The sequence below is a fragment of the Apteryx mantelli genome, chromosome 5, assembly GCF_036417845.1.
Source record: "Apteryx mantelli isolate bAptMan1 chromosome 5, bAptMan1.hap1, whole genome shotgun sequence".
NCBI lineage: Eukaryota > Metazoa > Chordata > Aves > Apterygiformes > Apterygidae > Apteryx > Apteryx mantelli.
This window is the reverse complement of record NC_089982.1, coordinates 21,770,270-21,797,086: the sequence shown is the minus strand read 5'-3', so window position 1 is coordinate 21,797,086 and position 26,817 is coordinate 21,770,270. Positions and strand designations below refer to the sequence as shown.

The following is a 26,817-nucleotide window of genomic DNA, read 5'->3' as shown; positions in this document are numbered from 1 at the left end:
TGGCATCTATAAAAATGCCCCCCCCCCTTTTTTCTTTTAGCAGCAGGCTTTGTGTTAAATTATTTTCAAGGTGTGCGTTTAAAATTCCCAGATTAGGTATGCCCTGAGGGTGGGGGGGGAACTAATATTCCCACATCAGGGGGAATGCCTTGAGGTGGGGAGCCAAGGTGTATGTGGAGGTTTTTTTACTTTTTTTCCATCTACCTTTCTTTTGAGAAAAAAAAAAAGAGAACTGACATCTTTTTTCTTCGACGCATTTCCCTTACGACTATGCTGAATTCTGAAAATTTTCCTGTCTCTCAGGCTGTATGAAGATATGAATATTTGCAGAATAAGCTGTTGAATGACTGTTTTGCCAAAGCAATGACTTCTCAAGAATTTACTGTAAGTCTTTTTTAACACTGTATGCACTTAAGTAAACAAAATCAATTAAGTATCAATGAAGCTGCTGTATTATTTGAACATTTTCTTACTTATCATTATTTCAATATTTACTCTTTTGAATCAGGTATTATACACTCACCAAAAAATGAAAAAATCAAAAACGTGGCAAGATGGAATTCTGAGGATTAGAACCGGAGGAAATAAGGTGAACAACTTAAATTTAACACAATTTGATATCATCTGCTGCTGTTTGACTATCAGTATTATAGTAGATCTGTGATATAAAACTTGGTATTTAAAATTAAAAAATTTTTTTTTTCATTGCAGGCAATCTTGTTTGATGATAAAGGACAATGTTTGGAGAGCATTTTTATAAAATCTCAGGTATATTTTGTTATGGAGTTTTTTATTTGTATGATTATGGCTGTTGGTTTTTGTTTCAGGAAGCATTTCAAACTTATTCTTTTGGTAATTAAGGTAGTACCACTTTTTCTCTCTGGTGATATGGCTGACAGTTTTTTTTTTTTTTTATCGTGAAAATCTGCTATAATACAAATAATGAAATGCTAAAACCACTTTCATTTATTGATAAAACTGTTTTCCAGAACCAATGTAGAAAATTTATGGAAATGTATTGATTTTGGGTAAAAGCAGTGTATTACAGTAATATATTAAGTGCACATAAGTTGAAACTAAATGCTAATGTTTTCTATTGTATTTGGTCTGGCAATTTGTATGGGGAGTAGTGTTATATTGGGTGAAAAATGTTAAGTTTTTGACTCTTTTATGTGCAGGTATCACAACATTTAGAAGGAACTGTTTTTGTTTCTTACATAGCACTATTATGTACACACTACTGCTCTCTCTTTCCTAGGTGAATGCTGGAGATAATTTAGAAAGTGAACGCTATTTGATCACTGTTGAAACAGTAAAACTGAATGAAAAATCTTCTGAAGATCAGCCAAGGAAAGCAGAAACTCTAGCAGTGAATAGAAATGTTGTAAAGCCTAGGGGTCCGCCTCTAAGACACCTGCCTGTTGGGCTGAAAAGGAAGTTTACAGTATGTCTTTGTTTCAAAAGTTGTCTGTCATTAACATGCATTTTAAAACACCAAGGGCACATTTTTTTTAATGAATGGTGAATATATACATAATGTCTCTCTGCTCTTTTTGGAACTGGAAATCAGAATATGTTACTGGGGGCTATTTTTTCATAGTTTACTAAATCTTTGTTGGGTTTAGCAAAATTGCTGTTGCTAAGGGTACAGTGAAAGTCACAAGGGTTTGAGATTATTTCTGTACATGTGTGGAATCACTGTGATATTTGGCCAGGATATAGTTTGTGAAGCATGTCCTGTTTTCATCTTTTAGATTACAAAATGTAAAGTTGATTTCTGAATAGAATTAATTTCAAACTTTTCTCGTAGGGTTTCCAAGGGCCACGCCAAGTTGAAAAGAAAATACCAGCAAAGGAAGATGAAGAAAAAACAACAATATTGCCTTTATCTAAGCAGTGTCAGGGTTCCTTTCCATCTAAGTTTTATATCACCTCTCCCTTATTTTCTATGATTTGCAAGAAGGATGCAGACACAAATTTATCTACCAACTTTCATGAAGATGTGTATACAAACAGTGATAAAGAACATATGTCTTTCACCTCACTGGTTTCCACTCCGTTTCTTGATACATGTAAAGAGACAGAGAAGGGGAATGCTGATCAGTCCATTGTGAAGCCAGAATATCCTCTAATTACAGAGCACACCAAGACAACCAGTCATGTGGCAGTGTCACAGAACATCAGGAGCACGGCACAGATAATAGCTCTGTTGAAGTCTAAACCAGCACAACTATGCAGAGAGCAAGCAACTTCTGATGTCACAGAAAGTCATTCTAGGTTTCAGACGTCAGAAAACATAGATAGTTTATATAACCGAAAGAACACAACCCTACCTAGCTTTTCAGGTAACCCTGACACAGGACTTATTCAAAATATTCAGCACCAACATTTTATAAAGGAAGCTGGAAGTGATAAAAGGGAATGGAATGCTGAAATGCTGCTAAATTCAGCTGAACAACCTTGTGATAAAGAAGTTGCGGGACAAAGACATGACAGAAAGGCAAATAACTTAAGTCAAGATTTACAAGATTCCTTCAATACAAAGACTTTGCACCCTGAAAAAACATGTGCCTGTATGAATTTAACAGACAGCAAAGGGCAGTGCACTCAGGATTGTGAAAGATATCGAGAACATGAAGGTGTGCCTAAAACGTTATCAATTAACAGATGTGCTGCCAACGATCAACCAAATAGTTGCTTCCTATCTGAATCCAGCATAAGCAAAATGAGCAACAGTCAATTTGCCTCATCCTTAAGTGATATTTCTTATTCAGCAAGTCCACCTGAGTCCATCACCCTTGAAACAAATCCCTCCACATGCAGGGAGCATTCAGTGACCAATGGTCTTATAGAGGATTCATCTGTAAAGTCACAAAATGAGCTCCAGCCAAGACAAAATTCAGAAATAGTGTCTAGTGACTTGGAGCTCTCTGCAGACGTAGCATTGACTGGACTTGAAGTTGTAAAAGAGGAATTAAATACACATGGCAGAGACAGCGGTCCAGATGAACAGGTGATGGAGATTAACTTCAATTTATTGGAGGCTTTTGATTTTAGTGACACAGACGATAAAGACCTGTGTGAAAGAGATGTGAGAGAGCTTGGTGAAGGAGCCATGCTTTCACAGGGTCCAGTTTGCTTAAAGGGAAAAGATGCAGCACAAACTGTTGAGTTGAGACTTCATTCTTCCTGTGGAGTAATGTCACACAGCAAAAAGGAAGAAGTCAAAGGTTTAACATTTGACAGAGAGAATGATGGAAATTGCTATACAGGAGGTATACCATTGCTGCTTTGTGACAACAATGGTGGCGACATTGGGAGAATTGCAGAACACTCTGTAAGCCCCACCAGAATTGAAACGGAACTTTTGGATGATAGAAACAAAATAAAAGAGATTAATGAAAGTCAATTGAATGTTGAAGCTATGACCTATAAGAAGGATCTTGATGTCTGTGCAGCAAGTACCATTAATGACAGGTTGATAAAAAACAAGGACTCTGATCTTTTGCCTAGTGGTGCAAATATTAATGAAGGTCATGCTAAAACCAATACGTTGGAGAAAACTGAAAGTAATTCATGCATTTCTTCCAGCAGAATGGTTTCTGCAATGGACAGAAGAACTGAAGAAGATGTTTTACCACTTGGATGCACAAAATCCCAGTATATAGATTTAGAACAATTCCAGGGTACTAGTAATGATGACATTAAACCAGGTAGTCCTTTCCTGGCTTTGTTGCAAAAATCTGATACTTCTTGTGGCTCATTCAAATATATTGCAGAGGATCAGCAAAATGTATTTGGCATTTCATGTAAGGAAGATACTGTAAATTCCAGAAGTGCTATATATCTTTTAGGAAAAGGCCATTCATCTTCAGAGGAAACAGAAATAGGTGAAACTGAGTTTGAAAATATAGAGGGCATAAATTCCCTTCATGAAGCCTGCGAAGGTGAAAGAATAGGAATGGATTGCCTGAAATGCACAGCATTTGTTGAAAATTCATCAGAACTTCCTGATTTGGTAAACAATATCGCTCTTTTAAGAGCTTTGACTGAACATAGCACAGCATTAGAAAGCTTACAAAAAATGCAGGAAAATAGTAGCTTACTATATGAAGCAGAGACTTCTAAAGAGATATTTGAACCCCTTGTAAAAGATGAAGGTTAGGTCAGCTTCTATTTTAAATTGAATTGTGTATATGGCTTTTCACGTACTTGACTTCTGTACTCTTATCTCTCCTGCTGGATAATTTGTATCCAGATATCATACTTTTGGAGTGATATGTTATAAAAGTTACCTCATGCAATTTTTAGTGTTTAAAGCACCAGTGGGGGCTCAAAATCTGCTTCTCTGTTTGCTTTAGTTCAGTTAATTTCACTTGTGCAATTATTCACAAGGTTTGCAAGCTAAATAAATATTCAGATTTTTTCTTATAAAATTGATGCTGTAACTACAACTTATAACACTTTTCCATTTCTTGTAGCCGTAAAACAATTAACAGAAATGCCTTACTCAGGAAGTAGAGAGATATCTTCTTGTTCATACTTGGATTCTTCTGGCCTTACGGTAACCAGTTTTTGACTACACATATCTATCTCTACAAAATTTGTTTTCCACAGGGCTTACACAATTCCTGATTTATGAAACAATAGTGGTTGAGATGGAAATTGTTTAAAGATATCAACTAATAAGCTGATAGTAAGCAAAGGATGTCATCTTGCAGACCCTATTGCCAGTAAATGTTGATGAGACTGAAAGTATGATAAGAAACTTAATGTCGGTTGTAATATCTAGTTATATTTTATATCACAAAATTATAAGGTCTGGCACTTCCTTTCCTATCTTATCTTCTTTTACTATTTATTTTTTTCTTTCTTTCACCATCTTTTTGGATGCATGGCTTTCCTAAGAACTTTAGCATTTGGGTTGAGATATGCTAGCAATCTATTTGAAAAATTTTGCTTTGTGCTTGATGCTTCACATTGATTTTTATCCGATGGTATTACTAGTCTTTCTCTTTCGACTCCGCCTTCCAAAGTGAAAAAAAGATTTTAGAATGAGTTCTTCTGTTTTTTCCCAACCCATTTGAGCAGCAAACATAATTTGTTAACCTATCGTTGATTTTTTTTTTTTGGCTTCCAAATAAAAAGGATGTAATTTAAAATGCCTTCTGCTGTATCAATATGTTAGGTTTTTGGAAAAGTGCTAAGCTTTATTAGCTTAAGTTCTTGTCTTAAATGGTTATTAAACTGTTAGGCTAATTAGTTTTTGGTACTTTCATATGCAGCCCCTCTGTGTGGACAACTTATTACAGAAACTTGAAGCATCTAGTCTACCAACAGCACTGGGCCAAGGAGACTCTAGGACTTTTGACTGCCAACCAAAGGTACAATTTCTGTGGAATCAATGTGAATAAATACTGTCTCTTAGAATTCAGTTCAGTAGTTCACTGTTTTCAATATTTTGCAAAAAGTCCTAATAAATACTTAACCAGTCTCATAATAGACTTCTTAGATGGATCACTTTTTAGTTCATTTGTTTGTAGGTTGTTTTCCATTGAGAGTTTCAAACTCAGATTTTACAATGTGAAAATAAGGCTAAGACATACTACATCAGACAATCAGTTTTCTATTGGTACAGAGATTTTCCAAAACTTTATTGCTGCTAAGTTGCAGAGGTGCAAGAGAAAGATGGCTTCAAAAGCATAGATTTTTTTTCCCCCTCTACTACAGCTTTAAACAGGTGATCTTTGTTATATGCATGCATAGTACTTTTATTGACTCTATAAAGTTCCTGAACAGTTCTTGTTTTCAGTTAATGATAATTCTGATATATTGTGTAGCCTGTTGAGTTTCAAGGGCACAGAGTAAAAGGGTCAGCAACTAGTGAGATAATGTTGAGAGCTCCCTGCTCGCAGCTAGGATGGCACCAGTACCCAGATATTATGGAGTCTGCAGCTGAGAGATTTTTGTCACCCCTGTTTTCAAGCAATTATATCCTTACTGACTGCAGACAGGTAAAACAATTTTTTTTGAAGTTATTCTTACTAACCTTAATGCAAGACAGTATCCTGTAAATGTAAGATAAAAGAGAATTCACAATTAAAACATTATAATCATATCTAAATCATTAGGAACTAAAGCTAGTACTTTATGGTTAAAACTTTGCAATTAGGCATAATTATTTTTGCTCATCTTTGTCACAGGAGTATACGTTTGCAAGACAACTTGTTTTTTGTTTTTGTTTTTTTTTCTCTCTCTGATCACGTTCACTTTGAAAAATGTTCAATATGTGGTATTAAACAAAGAAGTTCCTTATAGAAAAAAGTAGCAAAGGGCTTTTACAATGATTGTTTCCTGGGGTTAATAGTATAATATTCATCTTGAGTGAAAATGAAACATGAGATGCAATGTAACACAAACTCTATTTTTCTAGTGCGGTATCTGTTTCAGTATTGGAAAAACTGGAAGAAAATCGGTATTATGTATGCTTTTTATTTCCAGAATGTGCTAGAGATGCTGAAGATTTATACTTAGAAATAAGATCTTCATCCAAAATATTATTTATAGAGAGGACTAAAAAAAAAGTTCAATTTCTAACAAGTTTTTGTTCATGCTGTTTTTGTAAAGTCTCCACATTCAAGAAATTTTCATGAAGATGATACCAATTTTACTGGAGAAGGGAATTTTCAAAAGAAGCCTAACACTATTAAAGAGTCAATAATGGATGAAACCCGTAAGTGAGAGTAACAGTAGAATGGCAGTGATTGGCCTCAGAACAATTTTTCAGCATGACTGCTGTCCTTCCCATATTTTTCCTAGCATTGGCACTGAGTGTATATTCTGAAGATCCAAAACGGATAATGTCAGGCTCATCTTCACATTCTGATTTGGTGCAAATGCAGTGGACTTCATGGGAACCTTGCAAGGTGTGAATTGACTCTGTTGTAGATTCCCCCCCCCCCCCCCCCCGTGTGTGTGTTCATGGTAGCAATTTTATGTCATATTTGGTGCCTTCTAATCTTAGCTGGGAGACATTTCAATTAGAATGATGAGAGAAAGAACAGTGACAAAAGAGCTGTAATCAGTTCTGTTTTTTTGATTTTTTTTTTTTCCCCCAGTCCTTCACTTGATATATTAATTATTCATCTCTAGATGATTTCATCAGTACCACTGGCTTCCTCACTTAATCCAGAGTCTCTGATTTCTCCAACTTCAAGAAATGAGGAAACTATTGAAGGCATCCAGGAGCCCCTGATGGACAGGATCTTACCAACTGGCACAGAACTTTCAGAATGCTTCTTCAGTAAGAAATTGTAGTTTATAATTGCACTTCACAATATTTTTTGCTAGAAAATCTCTGAGGTTCTTTGGAGCACGAGTCCCACTATAAAAAGCCAGTTACCCTGGGCCCTGAAATAGACTGATTCTGTATGTGTCTGGGTAACTAGAGACTTCTATTTCTTTCACCTTGTTCGTATATATGTTTGTCACTTTTTTAAGTAAAATTTTTAATAGTCTTTAGCCAAATCAGTTAAATTAGCCTGGGGTCAGTTTCTCCTCCACCTAGAATAAATACTATTTTCTTCTGAGAGAAACTTTTGTAGACTGATTCCATTTATAAAGAATTAGCTTCTAGTTTGGAAAAAAACAGGCTGTAAGCTGAGCTTATAATTCATGCTAGTGTTTTCCATTTATTTACTTGCTTTTAATTTTCTTCCATATTCTGCTGCCCTCTGACCCACTTCCAGTGATTAAATTGGCATCTAACATTGTCTGTTATTTCTTATTGATAATGAATTTAACCAAAAGGATGCTTGTAATGCTAGAAGCCTGTTATCCATATTGGTTAATATTAATTCTACACAGTTTTGTGTGTGATTTTGGGGGGAAGAAAGCAAATGTTAAGTTATTGGTTTGTTTTTCAGTTGGCAGCTGTAGTGACAGCCAAAAATATCGTGAAATTTTTAATAACCTCCAGAATGGAGTAACGTTTAAATATTTTCAGCCAAACACTGAATTTATAAAAGTAGAGTGCCTATAAAAATGTGCCCTGAATATAGGAATTTAAATAATAAAAGCATCATAGTTGAAATTACTCATTTTGTATGGCATGATACAAAGAGCTTGCCAATTAGAAGACAGAATGTAAAAGGAAGAACTTTGAATTCTTTCTTTAGCTTTATTTTTGTGCATCTGAGGTTAATGTACCATCTGTAAGTGCTACATGTTGCTTATGAGATGTATTTGTCCTACAGCACAGGAGGAATCCAGCTATCCAGAAGAATGCAACCTCTCAAGATTCAAACCTACAGTTAAAGCACGAACTCCGCTTGTCACTGTTCCTGCCACTGGGAAGATTCCTGACAGGGAAGTTTATCTAACTGACTGTGAGGCGGTTCAGCAATCTGTTGGCTCTTCAGTAGTCAATTTATGCAACAAGTCAGTAGTGTTTCCTATCAGTGCTTTTGGCCCCGAGGACAGGAATTATGAAACCTCTGTGTTTGAAGAGTATACGGAAGATGGACAAAGGGAGTCTATACAACCAATGTTTCCTAACGTGACTTCACAATATAGACAAAGCAAGTGGCTAAAATACCAAAACAGTGCTCAGTGTGACTTGATAACTCAAAACAGCGATGATGTGGAAGTGACTGATGACATCTGGGCTGAGAACATCCTTGGAATGCCACTGGGTGACACAGGAGAGAGCCAGAGCAGTGCTATGAATAAAAGCCCTCCCGGCTCTGTGCCTCTGCAGACGGCAAAGAGCATGGTTGGTAAACGCTGTGCTAATAGCAAGAACAGAGATTTAATTTCAGAGAGGAAGTTACTTTCTCTGCACTTAAGTGAGGCTCCTATAGCTGAAGCAACACAAAAGGTGTTAAGTCATCTGAGCTCTCACACTGTAACAGGAGAAGTCCAGGTGTGTAACTGTTCAAGCAGATATAGTTATGACAAAAGCACATTTTTTCTGGACAAAGTAACTGCATTTATCTGATTTCCTGCGAGATAGTTTGGATGAAGTGTTTCTGTATATTTAGTAACACAAAAGAGTCTCAGCTACAGCACAGCAGCTACTAATATACTTTTCAGGGCTGTAACTAATCCTTTATAAAGGTAATTCCTTGGCACACGCAGTGACAGATTTAGATTTGTAATCTGAGTGTTGATGACAGGAAGACACAGTAAAATCAGTTGGGCTGATTTATCATAATTGGTAAGAACACATTTTTAAGAAGTGGTTTTCTTAATTGTGAAATCAGTGGTGTTTTCACAAACACCCACATCTTGCTTCAAAGCATAGTAGATCATTTTTAAATATTTAAAATGTCATCACTTTTAATCATGGAAAAGTAAGCTATGGCATTGAATAAGGACCCTAAATTAACACAGCTGTTTGCAAATAGTAGATGATCTGAAACAAATGGAGTGTGTTGGAAAGAAACCAGTTGTCAAATGGCTATGCTTGAGAGTTGATGAAAATATGTAATTTTTTTTCTTTTTTTGATACAAATGTGGTGTGGACTGTTTTCTGGTTCTTTAAAAGTGTGATTGTCCAGTAATATACTCACATGTGAACTAGAGGTGTGGAAATAACTACTGCATTTCATATATACTGGTATATACTTTGTGTGTGTGTGTATATATATATATGTGTGTGTGTGTGTATGTGTATATATAGACTTATGTATGCATACACATATATACTATATCCAAATATATTGGATCCTAAAAAGCTTTTTAAGAAGGTGATCACTATTATGCCCAGGATCGACTGCAGCGTAGACGAGTGAGGGAAGCTTTTTTGGGACTAGCTGAAGGGGAGGCTGGCAATAGGGTCAGTTTCCCCAAGGTGCTAGTCTGGTTCTTCCTTCTCTACTCTGTACTACCTTTGCTTCAGTTTTGTCTGAAGAGTTGTATTTCAGTGCAGAAACAGTGCTAAAAATGGGGTTTATGTGCTTCTTCCTTGTGTGAGGGGCTAAAACATGTCTCTGAATTACATAATTTACTCTAAAGCCTTTGAAAGTATTACCTATGGTCTTCAAAATGCAGGCTGTATGTCCAGGGGCAAATTTAACTTTGTTAACCATCATAAATCATAATCCAAGCTCTCTGTACTGTAGCTGTAGGTGTACTTAATTTTACTCCTGTTGGCAGTTGGCAGTTGGTTAACTGTACCTACAGTTAACCAGGTTTGTAAACGTTTGTGTTGAAGGGGATTTATATTTCGCTTTTGGAAAACTGATTCTTCTTTGACAGTCTTAATTTTGAAACTTCTGGTTGCAGAATGAGGTCCTGAAGTGTAGAAACACTGCATCTGCTAGCTGTATCTACAAATCTGAGCACAATGTTTTTTTTGGGGGGGGGGGTGGGGGGGATGAGTTTTGGCATTTCTGTCCAGTTGTCAGTTATCAAAATTAATTTCATTCATGTTTAGTCATTTCACTATGGAATTGTACAGTCAGAATTTTGCACGTTTTTAATGGTTTATTTTTCTGCTTTTTAGGACATAACAGTTTCTGAGTTGTCCTTTCCTAATGTGGATATGGTAAAATATGCTAATCTGCCTAAAAGGAAGGTTGCCATACCAACTGTTTTTCAGTCTCATGTTCATTACAAACAGATTTTTACAGCTGCTTTAACAGGTATGTCTAACATGATGCTCTGGAAAACGCTGTCATTTGTGAATAGGATGTGATTAAAAATACACATTTCTGAAGCATCCCAAAGCTGGCTGGGAAGAGAGATAATATCAGCATCATCTATTGGAACAACTATGTGCATTTGGTTTTAGATATGTATATACTCAAATATGTTTGGTCTATACCCAAAGTTGCAAAAACAAACCAAAGGACTAGTTCACTTCTGTTCAGCTATGTAACCACGAGCTTGTTTACCAGTCTTTATGTTACCAGCCTTCCTATCTATGCTTTTTTGTAAGTGCGGTTATTTAGTGTTTGGATTTTTTGGAGCCACATACTTAAATGTGATTTGTATGAAAGTAAAGCAGTTATAACAAATCAATTGCATGTGTAAAATGTGAGTTTTGCAGGCTCAGAAAATAAATGGTCTCTTTTAGGACTCAGATTAAATATTTTGATTCAGATGTGGGATTGAAAGTTTCAAATGAAAATGTACTTGTTTTATTGTTGTATACTCCTGTAACCATTTTGAGGCTGTACTAATTGCTCTTTTATTCTCCTTTTTATGTCAAGAGCATTTAAACATAATTCTATTTGAGCTGTCACAAAGATTACACAAGGCCCTTTCAAAAGTGGATATATCATTTTACACTTCATTGAAAGATGGGCAAAGTGAGAGCAAAGAAAGCCATGTTCCACTGTGCGATCACATGCTTCCTGCTAAGCTTGTTGTGGTTAAAAAAGAAGGTCAGAACAAGGTGCTGTTTATTCCTTGTTTGTTTACATTTTGGGATGTTTGGCTGTTTGGCATATAGATTATATTCTGTGAACAATTAAAGAAGGATTCTAAATGTGATTTACAATTACAAGTTATGGTGATATGTTATGGAGATCACTTTTAAGATCAGTTTTAATGTCTGCTAGTGTCCAGAATTGATGAGCTAATAGTTCTCTCCATATGGAAACAGTTTTATATATGTAGAGAGAAAGACTTGAATTTATAATTTTCTGGGTTATATGGGATTTCTGTAAATGGTGATTACAGAGTGGCTCCAGAACCTGAGAATTCTGGGAGCACACTTGGTTTTTCAGTTGAATGTGTTGAAAACACAGGGGTTTTATCTGATTTTATTACATAGCAGCTAGTACTGGTCAATTGCTTTATGTGGTTTTTTTTGATTGTTTTAAAGTGCTAATGGTCTATCTTGTTTTGTTATTTTCTTTTCCTGTTAGGGTCGTTTGTTCTATACCTGTGATGCCCCAAAAGCTGAGCAGTGTTCATTTTTCAAGTGGATAGAAGAGGTTAACAACCCAGGACAGATAAAATCCAGACCCAGTGTAGTGCTTCATGATGTAAAAAGTATTGGGGCGTACCTCAGAAGTCAAAAGATTTCCCTCTATGAGGGATGCCAGCTTTTGGTGAGGTATTCTGAAAGGTTTACGCCTCTCACTAGTGCTATGTGAAGTGCAGGATTTATAGATATACCAGTAACTCTGTATTTCAGTAGAATTTAACAGACACATTCAGTAACTATATTTAAAAGGGTTACAGTTCTGTGTAGAAATGTAAAAGCCAAATTATTGAAGGACAAGTATTAACAGCAGTGGCATTTCAGGTCAGTATTCTTTTCATCAAGAATCAAAACTGCTTACTAGCAACTTGATCAGTTGCTCAGTAGAGTCCCTTATGACTGTCCTATTTGAATTACTATTCATTTAATCTTTTGTAGGAGAGTTTAGGACAGAGTCCGATATATTCTCGTAGTGATACTTCTCAAAGTAGATGTGTAGTAAAGATCTTTGGTCATTAATATTTATGGAAACAGGAAAACCTGGCTGGATACAACATACATATTCTGATGTTAATATTAGAGATTCTGTCTAAGGCTCTCCTTCTACACTGCTTAAGTAGAGGAGAAACAATTTAAATTTGGATGACTATCCGAGAAGTACTTCCTAGTAGAGATAAATGTTTTTAAGCCCTGCTAATTTAAGAAGATGCATAAACACTAAAACCTGTGCTGTATAATTTGGTCTCGTCTTTGGAGCTTTCTTATTTTTTGTGATGATTCCAAAATGTGCTATTGATTAAACATTTTTTCTTAAAATTATAATTTAACAGGAAAGCCTTTGAAATTCAAACAAAACGGTTTAATAAGTTAAAGAAATTTATGAATACGCATGCCAAATTCGATGGTGATTCCAAACGCAAATTATACCTCAAACTGAGCAGAAAGGAGCATTCTTCTATCTATAGTAAAGGTAAGCAAATCTGAATATCACAAGAATTATTCATGTCCAGATTCATGTTGTGCCTTTTACAGTTTTAAGTTGTAATGGAAAGAGAAAAGTTCATTACACTCTCCCCCAACCTCCTTTTTGATCTCTTGACAGCTCTGGCAATTTAATTCTGATTCTAGAAGAGCAATAAAGTAACTCTAATTCATCTTTTCCGGTAAATATTTAAATACATCTTAAGAAAAATATAAATGTTGTGTCCTTAGGCTCAGACTAGATTAAGTCTGAACAGTGAAGTTTCAAGAAGGGTCAGTATTCAGATAGATGACTAGTAGGGAAAACTTTATGTGAAAATTGGTGTTTGAATAGTTGCTGCATCTCTCTTCTAACTTAATGAAATGTTGCAGTGTTGGAGGACATTCATTTGCTCTAGATTGTCGCAGTAGTTGGCTTTGCTTCAGTTACTGATGAATTGATACTTATATCCTTGTAGTTTGTTCACTTAGCTGTGGAAAATAGTGGAAGGAGATGAGGCAGAAACAAACGTGGCTATGCTCACTTTACGCCCAGATTCTGAAGTGTTCTGATAAATCATGTTTTTGTACATTTAGATTCTGAAACTCTGCACAGGCAAAACTTCTACTTGTGTATTGATATATATTTTTTTGCCATTGTGTGTACAGGCAAATATACATGCACTTTTATAGCTCTCAACTTAAAAATCTCCCTTGCTGTGCTCTGTAATATATGGTAGAGGGAGAGTGTAATGAACATGCCTCACCAGGCATGTCAAATAGAACATCTGTAGGCTCCAATCTGTGTTTTTCTCAAAACTGAAGGGAAGATGTATCTTTATCTTGGTATTTGCTATTCTTTAGTGAAAGTGTTTAACTAGATTTATAGTATACTTCAGTGATTTGCTCCAAATAATCTCTGATTTGCTAAAACTTTAGATTAGCCAGAAGTCACATGATGCTAAGTGCACTGGGAAAGAACTTACAGTTAGCATGAATTACAGAAAAGACTTAATAGACAGTACTAGAAGATCTGACTTACATATTTGTTGTTTTACAACCAAACTAAACATATTTATGACTTTGATCCCATGTACTTTCATTTTAGTGGTGGTTTAATCTGTAGTGTAGTAAATGTTGGGCTATTTTGTTTGGCTTGATTTTTTTTCCTTAAAAGCCTGCAGTAGAAAAATATAATGAGAATTATGTATTATTTTGACAGATGATATTTGGGTTGTTTCGAAGACTCTAAACTTTGATCCCCTTGATACTTTCATTGCAAGTAGTGCCTTTTTTGGACCATCATCTAACAATGAAGTAGAATTACTACCACTGAAAGGCTATTGTCCCTCAAACTGGCAAACAAATAGTAAGTTGTACACCAAATAATTTAGTATTAAGTAAAACCATCATTGTGGGGAAAAATGTGGCCCGCAATGAAGGGTGAGATGGGAATTTCTAAAATCAACATCATTTTATTCACAGTATTTTTTCCTTGTAAGTATGTTCAAGTATGTAATTTAAATACAGTACTTATGCAATTAAGGCTATAAAGTAAGGAGTAGGAAATTCTGGAGCTAGTAAAAATACACCCCTGCTAACCTTTTTTTATTTTTTTTAAATGCAATGTGAAAATTGTGCGCTTAAATCACAAGAAGCTGTATTCATACCACTTAAACCTAAGGAGGTAAATTGGGTATTTGAAGTTAACAAATTAGTCTTTTTAAGCTTTCTGTGTACTCATTAGGGAGAGAGTTTCTGCAAAGCAGAAATCACAGCACCTACATTAAACTCCTGTTTTGAATTGCATTCAGGAGATTAAAGAATACAGAAAATAATACTATGATACATGAGTTCTGTGTAGCCATACTTCCTATTAAAATTAAGGGCTTCAAATTCAATTGGAGGTTTGGTTTTGTTTTTTCCCTGAGTATAAATTGCAAGACTGGGGTCTCGGAGCAGTAAGGTCTGGGAGAGTTTAGCTTTTTGGTCTTAATGTTGCTGGATTGCAGGCTTTCAAGTTTATTTTTTCTTAGGAAGTTTTTGGTCTTAACCTTCTTCCTGATCATAAATACAGATTTTATTTCATACTTCTATGAGCTTTACAAAACTAAAAGACTAAAAGTAGTGTGAAAATAAAACTTTAAATAATATATAATGGCTGCCAGTTATAAACAACATTAAAATCGATGTATGAGGGTTACTAAACATATTAGAAACCCTCCTCTTTCTTCTTCCTCTTTCTTCTTGCTTAGGAAATCCCTGAGCCCCAAAACCGTAGCATACTGGCAGAGAATTCAGAAAAATATGGTTAAATATATGCTCTGTTCTTATACTCTTCCGTAGGCATCCACTTTAGGACACTTTGGAAAGAGGACACTAGACTAGATGAACTTTTAGTCTGGCTGAATGTAGGTGTGTTTGTGGGTTTTGGGGGTGGGCTGTTGTAAGAACACAGCTGTTTAGCAGATCAGAAATCATTCTGTATTGCAATGTAAATATTGATAGACAATACAATTTGAGCTACTGTGGTACAGGTGGGTTACTTATAAATTCAACTACTAAATGCCAAAGCCTTTTAAGTACTTCTCTACAAGTATTTTTAAATAATTAAAGATTTTTATCTAAACTTGCATCCCAGAAGGATCCTAATGCTGGAATTACAAGTACCTCAAAATAACACACCTTGAAAAGAAGCACTTAGAGATCGCTTTGCTCTATAATAATCAGTCAGACATGGTAACTTGTTTAATTTGGTTTCTGTTAGGGGGGCTAATTATTCTTTCAGTATTTTGTAGCTCATATCTTGAGTTGATACGAAATTTTGGCTAATTTTCTATTTTCCTAATTTTATTTTTCTGTGACCTCTTCAGTGCTTGTTCATGCCTTGCTAGTTTGTAATGCTAGTGGTGAGCTTACGTCTTTAAGAAATATGGAGGAGTACTTCAATCCATCTACTCTACCACTAATACCATATCTACTAAAAATGTAAGTTACTGTTTCAGTGATACTGTGAACATGCCATATGTGAATAGGTAGAGAAAGAACAACAAAAATCCCATTGAGTTTGCCTTATTAAAAAGTGGATGAGAAAAATGAAAATCAGAAAGACAGTGTAAGGAGCTAACGGTGACAATTTCACTTACATAGAATTGCAAATATATCCCCTGCTTAACTCTAAAGGATTATCTTTCCTAAAATTAACCTGCAGCCCACATTTTATAACCTAGAAATTCTATATTTCTATAACCTAGAAATTAATACTGGGCAACTTTATGGCCATTAGATTGATAATACAGTTCAGTGACTGTACTAAGTTAATGTGTATACTTCATGGGGATTCACTAAAACTGTTTTTCCTGTCAACCTTCACAAATTTTAGAATCTGTTGAAAACAAAATAAAAATGGGGGGGGGGGAGGTGGAAAAGGAACTACTTGTTTGGAGAGTTGGAGCGATATAGGGATATTTCCAAGACTGCTTGTGGTTCACTGGATAAAACAAGTATTTATATAAACTCCTGCTACCTCTGGCTGTGAGATTATACCATTCTTAACTCTATGAAACTCACAGTCTTGCAATAAGTCAGATTGAAAACATAACTTCACAGCAAGAATGATAAAACTCCAAAGTCCATTTTGGATGACACAGCTTCCACCGAGGGAAGTTATAAGGGGGCAAAGTATAAAGTCCTGGTATATTTTGGCGTTTAGGGGGGCAGCAATTTCTAATTCCGCCAGCTCTTAACTGTAAAACCTCAGCATTTCTGTGTCAGGTGAGTAAGAATGTCAGAATCATGAGATATAAGTTGTACATTTGCAGTATTATACATTTCATACCAAGTGGTCTGGATTCATTCTTTTTTTGATTGTTGTGTTTTTCTTAGGAATTTTGATTCTGAAAAAGCTACTAAGAAAGTCAACAAGAGAAGATTTATTCCCCCAGCCTCGAACCTGAAATACACAATGATGCATGGGCTTGTCAGCCCTGAAATAACAATGGGACTAGCCAGAAAGATGATCCAAACATTCTCATTGAACCCAGATCAAGCTATGTCACTGATTCAGATAGCTGGGATGATGACTTCACATGAAAATGTCAAACCAGCGGAAGAACAGCAGATCTTACCTATCACAATCATACGTGGTATATGGCAAATAATTGTTAGATTTACAGCTATTTTTTCTATGAAAAAATGCTAATTGATATGTAATGCCAGTGTTAGTGACATATCCCAAAATTCTGTCCGTGATGGTCCAGTAGACTTGTTTCCTTTGTGCTAATTAATAGTTACAGTTCCAGGCAGACTGAGATATTCTTACATCTAGATAAATGTTGATTTATTTTAAACTCAGGCAAAAAGATGCTCTTGAATAAATTGCCTCTGTTTGTAATATCCTTTTCAATTGTTTTATAACACTGCTGTCCTCACAGTTCACATATTTCCTGAAAATTCGTTTCTTGCATGAGGCCCCTCTGGTAATAACCTTGATACTATAATCATTGCATCCATTCTATCAGCACAGACCTTTTGGTTTTTGAATTGCATGCTAACTTTTGTAGGAATTTTACCTGAGTGCAGAATTCTTTTCTAGCAGACCTGTACACAAAGCAGAGTTATTTAGCATCTTCTGCTTATTTTTTCATATTAATTTTTCTTGAGATGTACTGTTTTTGCTAAATTATCATATCTTATTATGTATTTGTCCATGTTGTTTTATATTTCCTTCTATTCTATCTCGGTTTTACCAGACTCTTCAATGTGTCCAAAAAGGTTAATAAACATCTTAGATCAAAGAGATTTTTAAATCTATATTGAGAAGCAGTTACCATAAACTTGAATTTTAGATCCTGTCAAAATAAATACATTGACAATAATGACACTTTTAGTACAAATAGCACTGGATTTAAATTGCCTGAACTTTTGTTAGGCTGTCAGGCATATTAATCTATTCATAATTATTAGACATTCCAAAACAATCATCTCTAAAATGCCTTATTTTGTTCCTGAGGACATAGTATGAGGATGTGCATGCAGACTTTTGTGTTTGTATTATGTTAATGTCTTGATGAGACTTCTTAACAAATACTACACATGTTCCAGCAGAAAATTTAGAAAGAATGTCTTATCTTACTCTATTCTCTAGTTTCTTTAGACATTGCAGGCAGTAAATAAATACAAAGTGTAAGCCAGCTGGTTGCCCCTGGAAACTTAGAACTGCTGCAGCAAGCACATGTTTAAAATATACAGTATGCAAGGAATCACAGCATGATATTTCAGAAGATAAATTAGTGTTATAACAGTTAATCAGAACTGTATCTCATAGACATTTTTCAGTGCTAACTTTTGCTTTCTTCTGAAATCTCAGGTGTTTTTGGAGCTGGAAAGAGCTATTTGCTGTCTGTTGTGATCTTGTTCCTAGTACAGCTCTTTGAAAGCAGTGAAGCTAAGGAGGGCCAAAGGCCAATTCCATGGAAACTTCTGATTGCTTCCTCCACTAATGTTGCCGTTGACAGGATACTGCTTGGGTAGGTTACAGTGAACTAAAATTTTACAGGCTATTGTTGCAATGGCAAGAATGCACTTTTATGGTAAGGGTAATTGTGTTCATATTTCCAGCATAAAGCTTTAGAAAGATGGCATTCTCCCCCTATGAAGTATCACACAAGGACTTTAATTTTACCCTTGATCCTTTGTACAGCACACCACACTAAAAGATTGTGTAAGGCTAGCTACACTAATTTATATGAGGCTAATACTGAACCCGATTTTCATCACATTTACCGTTAGAAGCTACCGGTCACAGAAGGTGCTCAAGAAGCTTTGGGAAGTAGCAGTAGGAGAAAGGTTTGGGGAGCTTCAGCAAATACAGGAGAAGAAAAAGAAGTCGTTAGAGGTTAATGTGGAATAAAGCTCATGATTTGAAAGGGTAAAGGGAGGAAGGGAAAGTACAAATGGAAGATCATTTATGAGAAAAGAATTATAAAGATATAAAACACTTTTGAGACAAATCATGATGAGATAATTTGCTTTGACTTTGATTTACTTGAATTGTGTTCTAAGTTACTTCACATTATGAATTGTAGAAGCTTGTGTTCTTCAGTGTTTTGATGTGTTTTTTACTGTCTTTAGAACCATTTTTAAATTTTTCAAAATTGCTTTTTATATTTTTGTAATATGTATCATCTCTCTTTCTTTCAAGTCTACTTGATCTTGGATTTGAGGGTTTTATCAGAGTGGGAAGTATTAGGAAAATTGCCAAACCAATTCTTCCCTATAGGTAAGAATCTTAATCTTTGAAGGATCTGAAGAGATTATAAGATAGGTCATAATTATGTAGTGTTGTAAGACAACTATTCTGAAGTCATTCAAAATGTGAGAAGCCTATCTCAGTATTTTTTTTGAACAGTGGAGAGTTTTTACCTTGTTTGGGGAATTTGATCTGTTGCTGAATGGAGCTAACGCTTTTAAAAGGAAAGCAGTAGAAGAGAACAAAATAATGGCAGTTAGAGATTTGGGAATGTATGCAAGGAGGAAAAGCAGAAAAGACAGGCTTAAAATAGATAGTGATCATTTGTAGTGATGAGAACTAGGAGGAAGTAATCATAAATTTAATGTTCAGTGAATTAATGGTAACAAGTCATGAATTCTGTACTTCTTACCCAAGTTAACTTTGCTATATAAATCTAAAGTGTTATGGGGTTTGTGATCTAGATTGTACTTTCTGCACAATTTAAGAGGATGAGATATAGGTCAAGCTCAATAAAGATTAGATTTCCATTACTTGGTGACAATAGCATATAAAAGGTATAAAACGGTGAATGAAAAATTTCCCATCAGTTCTAGCTCTGAAATCAACTGTATAGCTTGGAGAAGTCATTTACCATGCTTATGTGTTTGGTTGGGGCGGTGAGTCAGCTGGTGCAATAAAGGTCTGTTTTAAAATAGGTATTGTACTAGTCTATCTCAGCTGGATTTGGTATGGGTGAGTACATTGTTGTGAAGTACTGTTATGTACTACGTATGATTATTTTTCTTTATTGGGTGTTCACTGAACTCTGAAAGCACTGTAATTTTCTGTAGTTGTAATGCCTGTTATAAAATTGTTTTTGAAGTTTACATGCTGGCTCAGGAAATGAAAATGAACAATTAAAAGAACTGCTTGCTCTCATGAAAGAAGATTTAACTCCAGTTGAAAGAATCTATGTGAGGAAGAGTATTGAGCAACATAAACTGGGGACCAACAAAGCTATATTGCAACAGGTACTGTCAAAGTGATTGGATGGGAAAGTGAGAATTCAGTGTGCTGTATTCACAAGGCCTAGCAATGGGAAACTGGGAATCCCCTCTCACACCCGAGGCTGCCAACTCCTACAGTTTTGAAAAATAAAATGAATGCTAGGACTGGAGCAGGTTTGATTCCATGGGTATGGCTTAGTGTCTTATGTGTGTATGACTTCTCTTCTTCTTTGTGCTTATTCTTAGTGGTCATTGCTGCCACCTTTGCCACTGGGGCCCAAAAGGTTTTGCAGGGTTGGGTAGTCATAACTCTTGCTGTATCAGACTTGCTCTGGTCTTAAATCCATGAATCTGTGAATTCTTCTAATACAGAAGCATGCCAAGCATAGCAAATGTCAGCCTTTGATCCATCTCTGTGCATACACAGTACTTCTTACTGAAAGTTAGAATTTAATTTTTGAGGCTCTGTGAGCATGTCATAGCATGCAGTAGAACTGCTTTTAAAAAAATAAAAAAGTAAGTGTATTCTACTGCAGAAGCTATAGTTATATACTGCACACAGATAAACTATTACATAATCTTAACATTTTCTCTACCCTTTTCCCCCTCACCAATAACAAAGGTAAAAGTGGTTGGAGTGACCTGTGCTGCCTGCCCTTTCTCTTGTATGAATACCCTTAAATTTCCTGTGGTGGTGCTGGATGAGTGCAGTCAGATGACTGAACCTACTTCTCTCCTTCCTATTGCAAGGTACAGCTATCCTTTTGCATTTCAGCAGGGAAATAACTTCTAACTAGTAGTGACACAACTTTTAAATAATTGCCAGACTTGGACATCTGGTAAAGAACATGAGCTCCAAGCTCTTACCTTAGAAAGCAAGATGAATAATGACAAATCGAAGCCTGCTCTTAGACGCCATCCTTGAGTTATCATGTTATTTTAACTATGGAAAGAGAGTGATAGCGAAGGAAGCCTGATCCATAGAGTGATCTATGATATATAAAGAAAGCACACACTTTTGTAAATGTTATAAACAGTGTATCATCCTTTTTGAAAATTTTTTTTAATGTTCTTGTTTAGGTTTCAATGTGAGAAGCTGGTCCTTGTTGGAGACCCTAAGCAATTACCGCCAGCTATTCAAGGGTCTGATAGTGTTCATGAAAAGGGACTGGAGCAGACTCTGTTTGATCGACTTTCCTTAATGGTATGTACTACTAACCACATCTTTAACAGGATGGAGGGTGATATTCTAGGCCCACTGGAATCAGTAAAAGTCCTGATTTAGATGTCAGAAGGGTCAGTGTTTCAGCCTTTTTTTTTTTTTTTTTTTTTTTTTTAAGGGAAGCAGATTCCATTTTGGTGCAATTCTGTGGAAATGTTGTTTTAACAGCACACAAACTTGAAAACATAACAAATGTAAAGTAAAATAAGAATGAATTAAAGTACAATTACAGATTCCACCTTCTGATATTTTTGTACAGTTTCCAATCCAGGCAGAAGAACAGAAACTAAAATATTTGTTTTAACTTTTGTTGAGCTGTATGAATGAAAGTAAAATCAGCTTTCTGCAGGAATTACTTCCACTTATTACTTGTTTGGTCCAATTTGCATTGCAAAAAACTTAATAATTCTCTTGCCCATTCACATTTTCTGAATCATAATTCTTTAGGGACATAAAGCAATACTGCTTCGGACACAGTACAGATGTCACCCAGCTATCAGTGCCATAGCCAACGAGCTGTTTTATGAAGGAAGTCTGATAAATGGTGTTTCAGAGGAGGATAGAAGTCCTTTATTGGACTGGCTTCCAACACTATGTTTTTATAGTGTTAATGGGATGGAGCAAGTAAGCTTTTAAACATTTCTTATATAAAAAGTCAATATATTGTCATTTTTTGCCATTCTGTTTCGATTTGCATTGTCACTGTGCAGCAAAATGTATTTTAACTGCTGGTTATCAGAGCTAAATTAGAACTGCTTCCCCATTTCCAGATTGAAAGAGACAACAGCTTTTATAATGTGGCGGAAGCTCATTTTACAGTCAAGCTTATCCAGTCTCTGACTGCAAGTGGAATAGAAGGATCTGCAATTGGTGTGATTACTCTTTATAAATCACAGATGTGTAAGGTTTGTATAATACATTAGCAGTAAAATATTTTTCTTAAATTTATTCTTTTAGAATAAACATAGGCTCCATTTGAACTAGAAAAACTGAGCTAGAAGTGAAAAAAAAAGTGCTGAATAGGTAAGGCAGAAGTTGCATTTGTTGTCTCATTAAAAAAAAATCTATAGTTATTTATCTAAAAAATTAGAGAAAATGTTTTAATTCAAACTTGCCTCAGAATTTTTGATTTCCCCCGCCACGCATGCTAAGAAAACTGGTAAGTTAACTAGTACATAATATTCACAAATGAATTAGGAGCTGTTGCAAATTGGTATTTATAACAGGAACAGAATTATTATATTCAATAACACTGATGTTATCTATTTAGCAGGGTTGCAGGTTATCCAACCTGGTCATCCAAGGCTGACATGGGCTGCTGTGATTACTAAGCAAAAGCAGTGGTTGCCAACTGAATGCCACCAGTGTTTTGTCAAACATGGGTTCGCTGCAGAATATTTTAGAGTAGTTAGTTGAGGTCTTCCTGTCATTACATTCTGTATTTTCTTAATCTGCATCTCATATAAACTCAGACTTGTTGATTGCTTTTGCTCAAGACAAGTGATTGACTCTACGAATATATAACTCATCAAGATCCGTATTCATTTGTCTGTAGGTTCAGAATTTGCTTAGTGGTGTACACTCTGAGGCTCTTGAAACTAAAGCTGTCCAGGTGTCCACTGTAGATGCGTTCCAAGGAGCTGAGAAGGAGATCATTGTTTTGTCGTGTGTAAGAACAAGACAAGTTGGTTTCATAGATTCAGAAAAGAGAATGAACGTTGCACTGACGAGAGCAAAGAGGCATTTGTTGATTGTTGGAAATCTGGCCTGTTTAAGTAAGAACAAACTGTGGGGAAGAGTAATTCATCACTGCAAAGGTAATATATTCTTTTTCTTTATTTTCAAAATCATGTAGCTTTTTTTTTTTCTTGCCATATGGTACATTGCAAGCATGCAATGGTTGCAATTTTGTCTGCACACTGTTTTCATACTTGACATTTATTTATTATCTGGTAATGGGACTTCTCTTTGATGCCATCAGATAGCTAGACAAAAAGCACTGTGGGAAGGAGGTTTGAAACCTGTATTATCACTGCATTTCTAGCCCTTTCCCAGTTCGTTTTTACTAGTAGACCCAAGCAGAAACAAGTTATAAACAAATTCTTCCATATAGCAGAATTTCTGAATAAATAGTATTTAAATAAAGGGGAAAAAAGTCATGAGGTCTTTCTGTGAATAAGTGCTCATATTATCTTTGGAAGATAAATGTTGATCTGCTTTTAAAAAAAAAAAAAAAAAGGCTATTGGAGATCAGTAAACTCTATTAAGTAGTTCCCAATTGCTTTGTTTACAAGTGACTGTCTTGTGAACATACTTGTTTTATCAGACCACAGAAGGAAGTACAGGTTTTTTGAAAATCAGTTTCTTACATAATTTCCACATATTTCCTGAAGTTTACTGTAATTCTATATTTCATAAACTTGAAAGCTAATCCTGTTTAAAAACAAAACAAAATGCCTCATGGTTACCACTTACAACTCTGCTAGAAGGTGTTTAAAATGCCTGAACGGCCCCTTTGTCCTATATATCTTTGCTTCCCACAGCATGCACACTTTGGAAAAACAGGTTGTATTTCCTCCCTTCATTGGCGCTTGAATTATCCCCCTTGAAATGAGACAGTTCAGATCTCGAAGCATTATTTACCTCTCATCTTAGATTTTTTCCTTAGAAGGTTTCTTTGAATGAGCGAAGCAATGATATCCAGATCATCTAAATAAGTTTAATAAAATCTGACTGAATCTGACTTCTCAGTGCCCACTGAGGCACCCTTGCAGAGGGACACATCCCACTTTGGAGGAGTAGAGCTTTCCATTAACAGATGCTGCAAAGGGAATTCCTGGCCTGTAAGACAAGAGATAGCGAATCTCGGCAAGAGATTCCCTGGAGAAGGTGCCAAAGAGTTAGGTGCTGAAACAGTAATTATTTTACTTCCTTACTTGGTTGACATCAAAGGAAGCATCTCATTAATGGTTGAACTCTGTGAGGAAGAACAATTTTCAAAGTAGAAACATTATAACCATTTGTTGGGTTTTGGGAAATAGATGTTCTCATCACCACAGACTAAGTACAAGGTGAATACTGTAAATGAAATGTAATTATCCTGTTTATTGCTGCTTTTAGGTTGGGAAAATGGATTACAACATGTAAGCCAGTGTGAGCAGCAGCTAAACAACATTCTTAAGTGTTATTTGGAGAAAAAGAATGAAGAGGAAAAGGATAAGAAAAAGGAAAAATAAGATGTGTGCATATTTTTATATATTACAAAATACAAATTGTGTGTTTATAAAGATCACTAGGACTCTTTAATCAAATGTAATATTTGTTTCATGTGGGATAATTAATTTTGTTTACACCTCAGTGTGCTGATACTCCTGTGCTAACCGTCTGTTTATATGGCTAAAAACAAAGAATAAAGTAATTGTATATGCTTGATAACTGAATCCTTTTATGCTTAAGAAATACCTGATTGTATTATTCATGTTTCATTATACTTCAGGTTAGATATAGACCTAACAGCGTAACTTAAAACAATTTTGTGATATTTTGTATTTACACATCAGGGAACCTTACATCTAGAAGCATGATTAAAACAATTAAAAAGGGACTAATAAAACAGAGGTTTTTTTTCTTTTTGAAAAAAAATTACATGTTCTTGGTCTATTAAATCTTTGAATGTCAACAGAGGCAAATGAGAAGAGATTGACCTGCACCTAGACTTCTTAAGGTTTTGGACAAGGTCCCTCAGAGGTGGTTGGAGACTACTAAAAAGATCAAGTATTTTGTTTTGGAAAGAGAATACTGTTGTGTCAGAAACTTTCTCTGACAAGAAACAAAGTTCAGTATCTTCACCATGGTAAAAATTTAATCAATAGGCTGTCTCAAAGCCTGTACAGGGAGCTTCAGTGATTAACGCACAAACTCTGGGGGAAAGTGTGCTGAGCATGGACCTCATAAAATTTCTAGATGCTGCAGTGTTGTTAAATTTCTTCCTGAGAAGGCTCCAAGGAAGGCTGGAGAGCCTGCTGTAGAACAGGCATCTTAATAGCGCTGAAACTATTCTGAAATTATTACTAGTAATCTGATTTCTTTCTTTCTGCAGCTTTGAAACGAACTGCCTCTGGTGACTAGTTTGTTGTGTTGTTGAGTTGTCTCTGGACATAAATCGTAATGGTGGGAAGCACATGCTATAAACATACTGTAGTTCAGTAAGCTGACTATGGACCTGGTTAGCCCAGGACGACGTAAGGAAAGAGAGAAAGTTTATTTTACCTCAAAGAAGTGAATTAAATTCTTGCTACCTAAGCAGATGTGTGCGGGGTGGGAGTGGAGCAGTCAGTCAGAACGGGACTCTTGGCTGCCCTGATTCACCCTCTGGGGGTGAGTGTCAGCGCTCGAGCTCCAGCAGTCAGTGCTAGCATGGGTTTTGGACAGGCTCTGGACAACTAGCACTACCTAGCTATTAGTGGGCAGGGGACTGCCTTCCTAAGGGACAGATTGTATATCCTCTTGTATAGTTTCTTAATTGTTTCTGCTAACTGTTTTGATGGTTCTGTCCGAGAGGGAAGATACTGGATTTTAGGTGGGTTACAGTCTTGATCCAAGCCGATGGTTGTTTCCTATAGGTTCACTGGTACCTACCTTGGAAAAAAAATGTAGTTTATGCCTGTGCCCTGCAGATGTATTCTTCCAGTCATGAACTTGCACTTTGCTGCTGTTTACCAGAAGGGCCCCAGTGCTTGCAGCATTTCCCTTTCCCAGTGTGGCATTTACCCTTTGCAGTGAGGTGTAACCCAATGTCCTTGTTCCTGGGAAGTAGCAACTCATGCTGGACAGCAAGCGCAACCAACTGCCACAAAAATCTTTACCCATAGGAAGAAGACAACTAAGTGCGTCAGCTTTGTATTAATTTCATAATCCACAATGGCTAAAAGATATGTAATAAAACTAAAACATCTTGGTAACCTTTCCAAAAACAGCAACAAGAAGCAAACCGTATTGTGAAGCATCTCTGAAACTGTATTTTTAGCAGTCAATTTTAGATGGCTTTCTCAGGCTGTTGCTCAGCCTTATTAGGTGGTGTGTGTGTTTTAAGGAGCATCATATCTAGCGGGTAATGCCCTAGAGCAACAGAACCGTTTGCTTTCTACTCCTATTTTATTGGATCAGCCACAGAGTATAAGTGAATGCTGAAGTATCCTTTGGGACTGTGTTTCCTTCAGAAGCTTCCTCCTTTATTTCTGTCCTGGGTTAGCGGATCTCTGTACAGCCACCTTGCTTTTAGTCATTTGGCTGACAGGTTTAAGAACGAATCGAGAACTGTCTATTCTTCAGAACAATTTTGTAACTTGCGCGGTACAAAAGCGCTCATACAACCATTGAGCCCTGCTGCTCCAGCTGCGTGGGTAGCTGCGGCCCCTAAGTTTCCTCCTTTTTGGGGGGGTTTAGGCGGTTCTGTCACACT

The 26,817-nt window shown here is 36.0% G+C and overlaps 1 protein-coding gene across 1 annotated transcript; it reads left to right on the top strand.

Moving 5' to 3' along the window:
• Positions 1-346: 346 nt before the first annotated feature.
• ZGRF1 (zinc finger GRF-type containing 1) lies at positions 347-24,969 on the top strand. Its single transcript, XM_067297625.1, has 29 exons — positions 347-384; positions 509-589; positions 712-768; positions 1,259-1,444; positions 1,811-2,540; positions 2,688-4,160; positions 4,482-4,564; positions 5,286-5,384; positions 5,841-6,014; positions 6,628-6,733; positions 6,820-6,926; positions 7,153-7,303; positions 8,256-8,923; positions 10,508-10,646; positions 11,217-11,401; positions 11,877-12,067; positions 12,766-12,905; positions 14,118-14,264; positions 15,769-15,883; positions 16,781-17,040; positions 18,264-18,423; positions 19,098-19,175; positions 20,011-20,158; positions 20,757-20,884; positions 21,215-21,338; positions 21,804-21,980; positions 22,127-22,261; positions 22,912-23,173; positions 24,477-24,969. Exons 1-29 carry the CDS (start codon positions 364-366, stop codon positions 24,590-24,592), a joined length of 6,441 nt encoding a protein of 2,146 aa, XP_067153726.1. The 5' UTR covers positions 347-363; the 3' UTR covers positions 24,593-24,969.
• Positions 24,970-26,817: the final 1,848 nt, after the last annotated feature.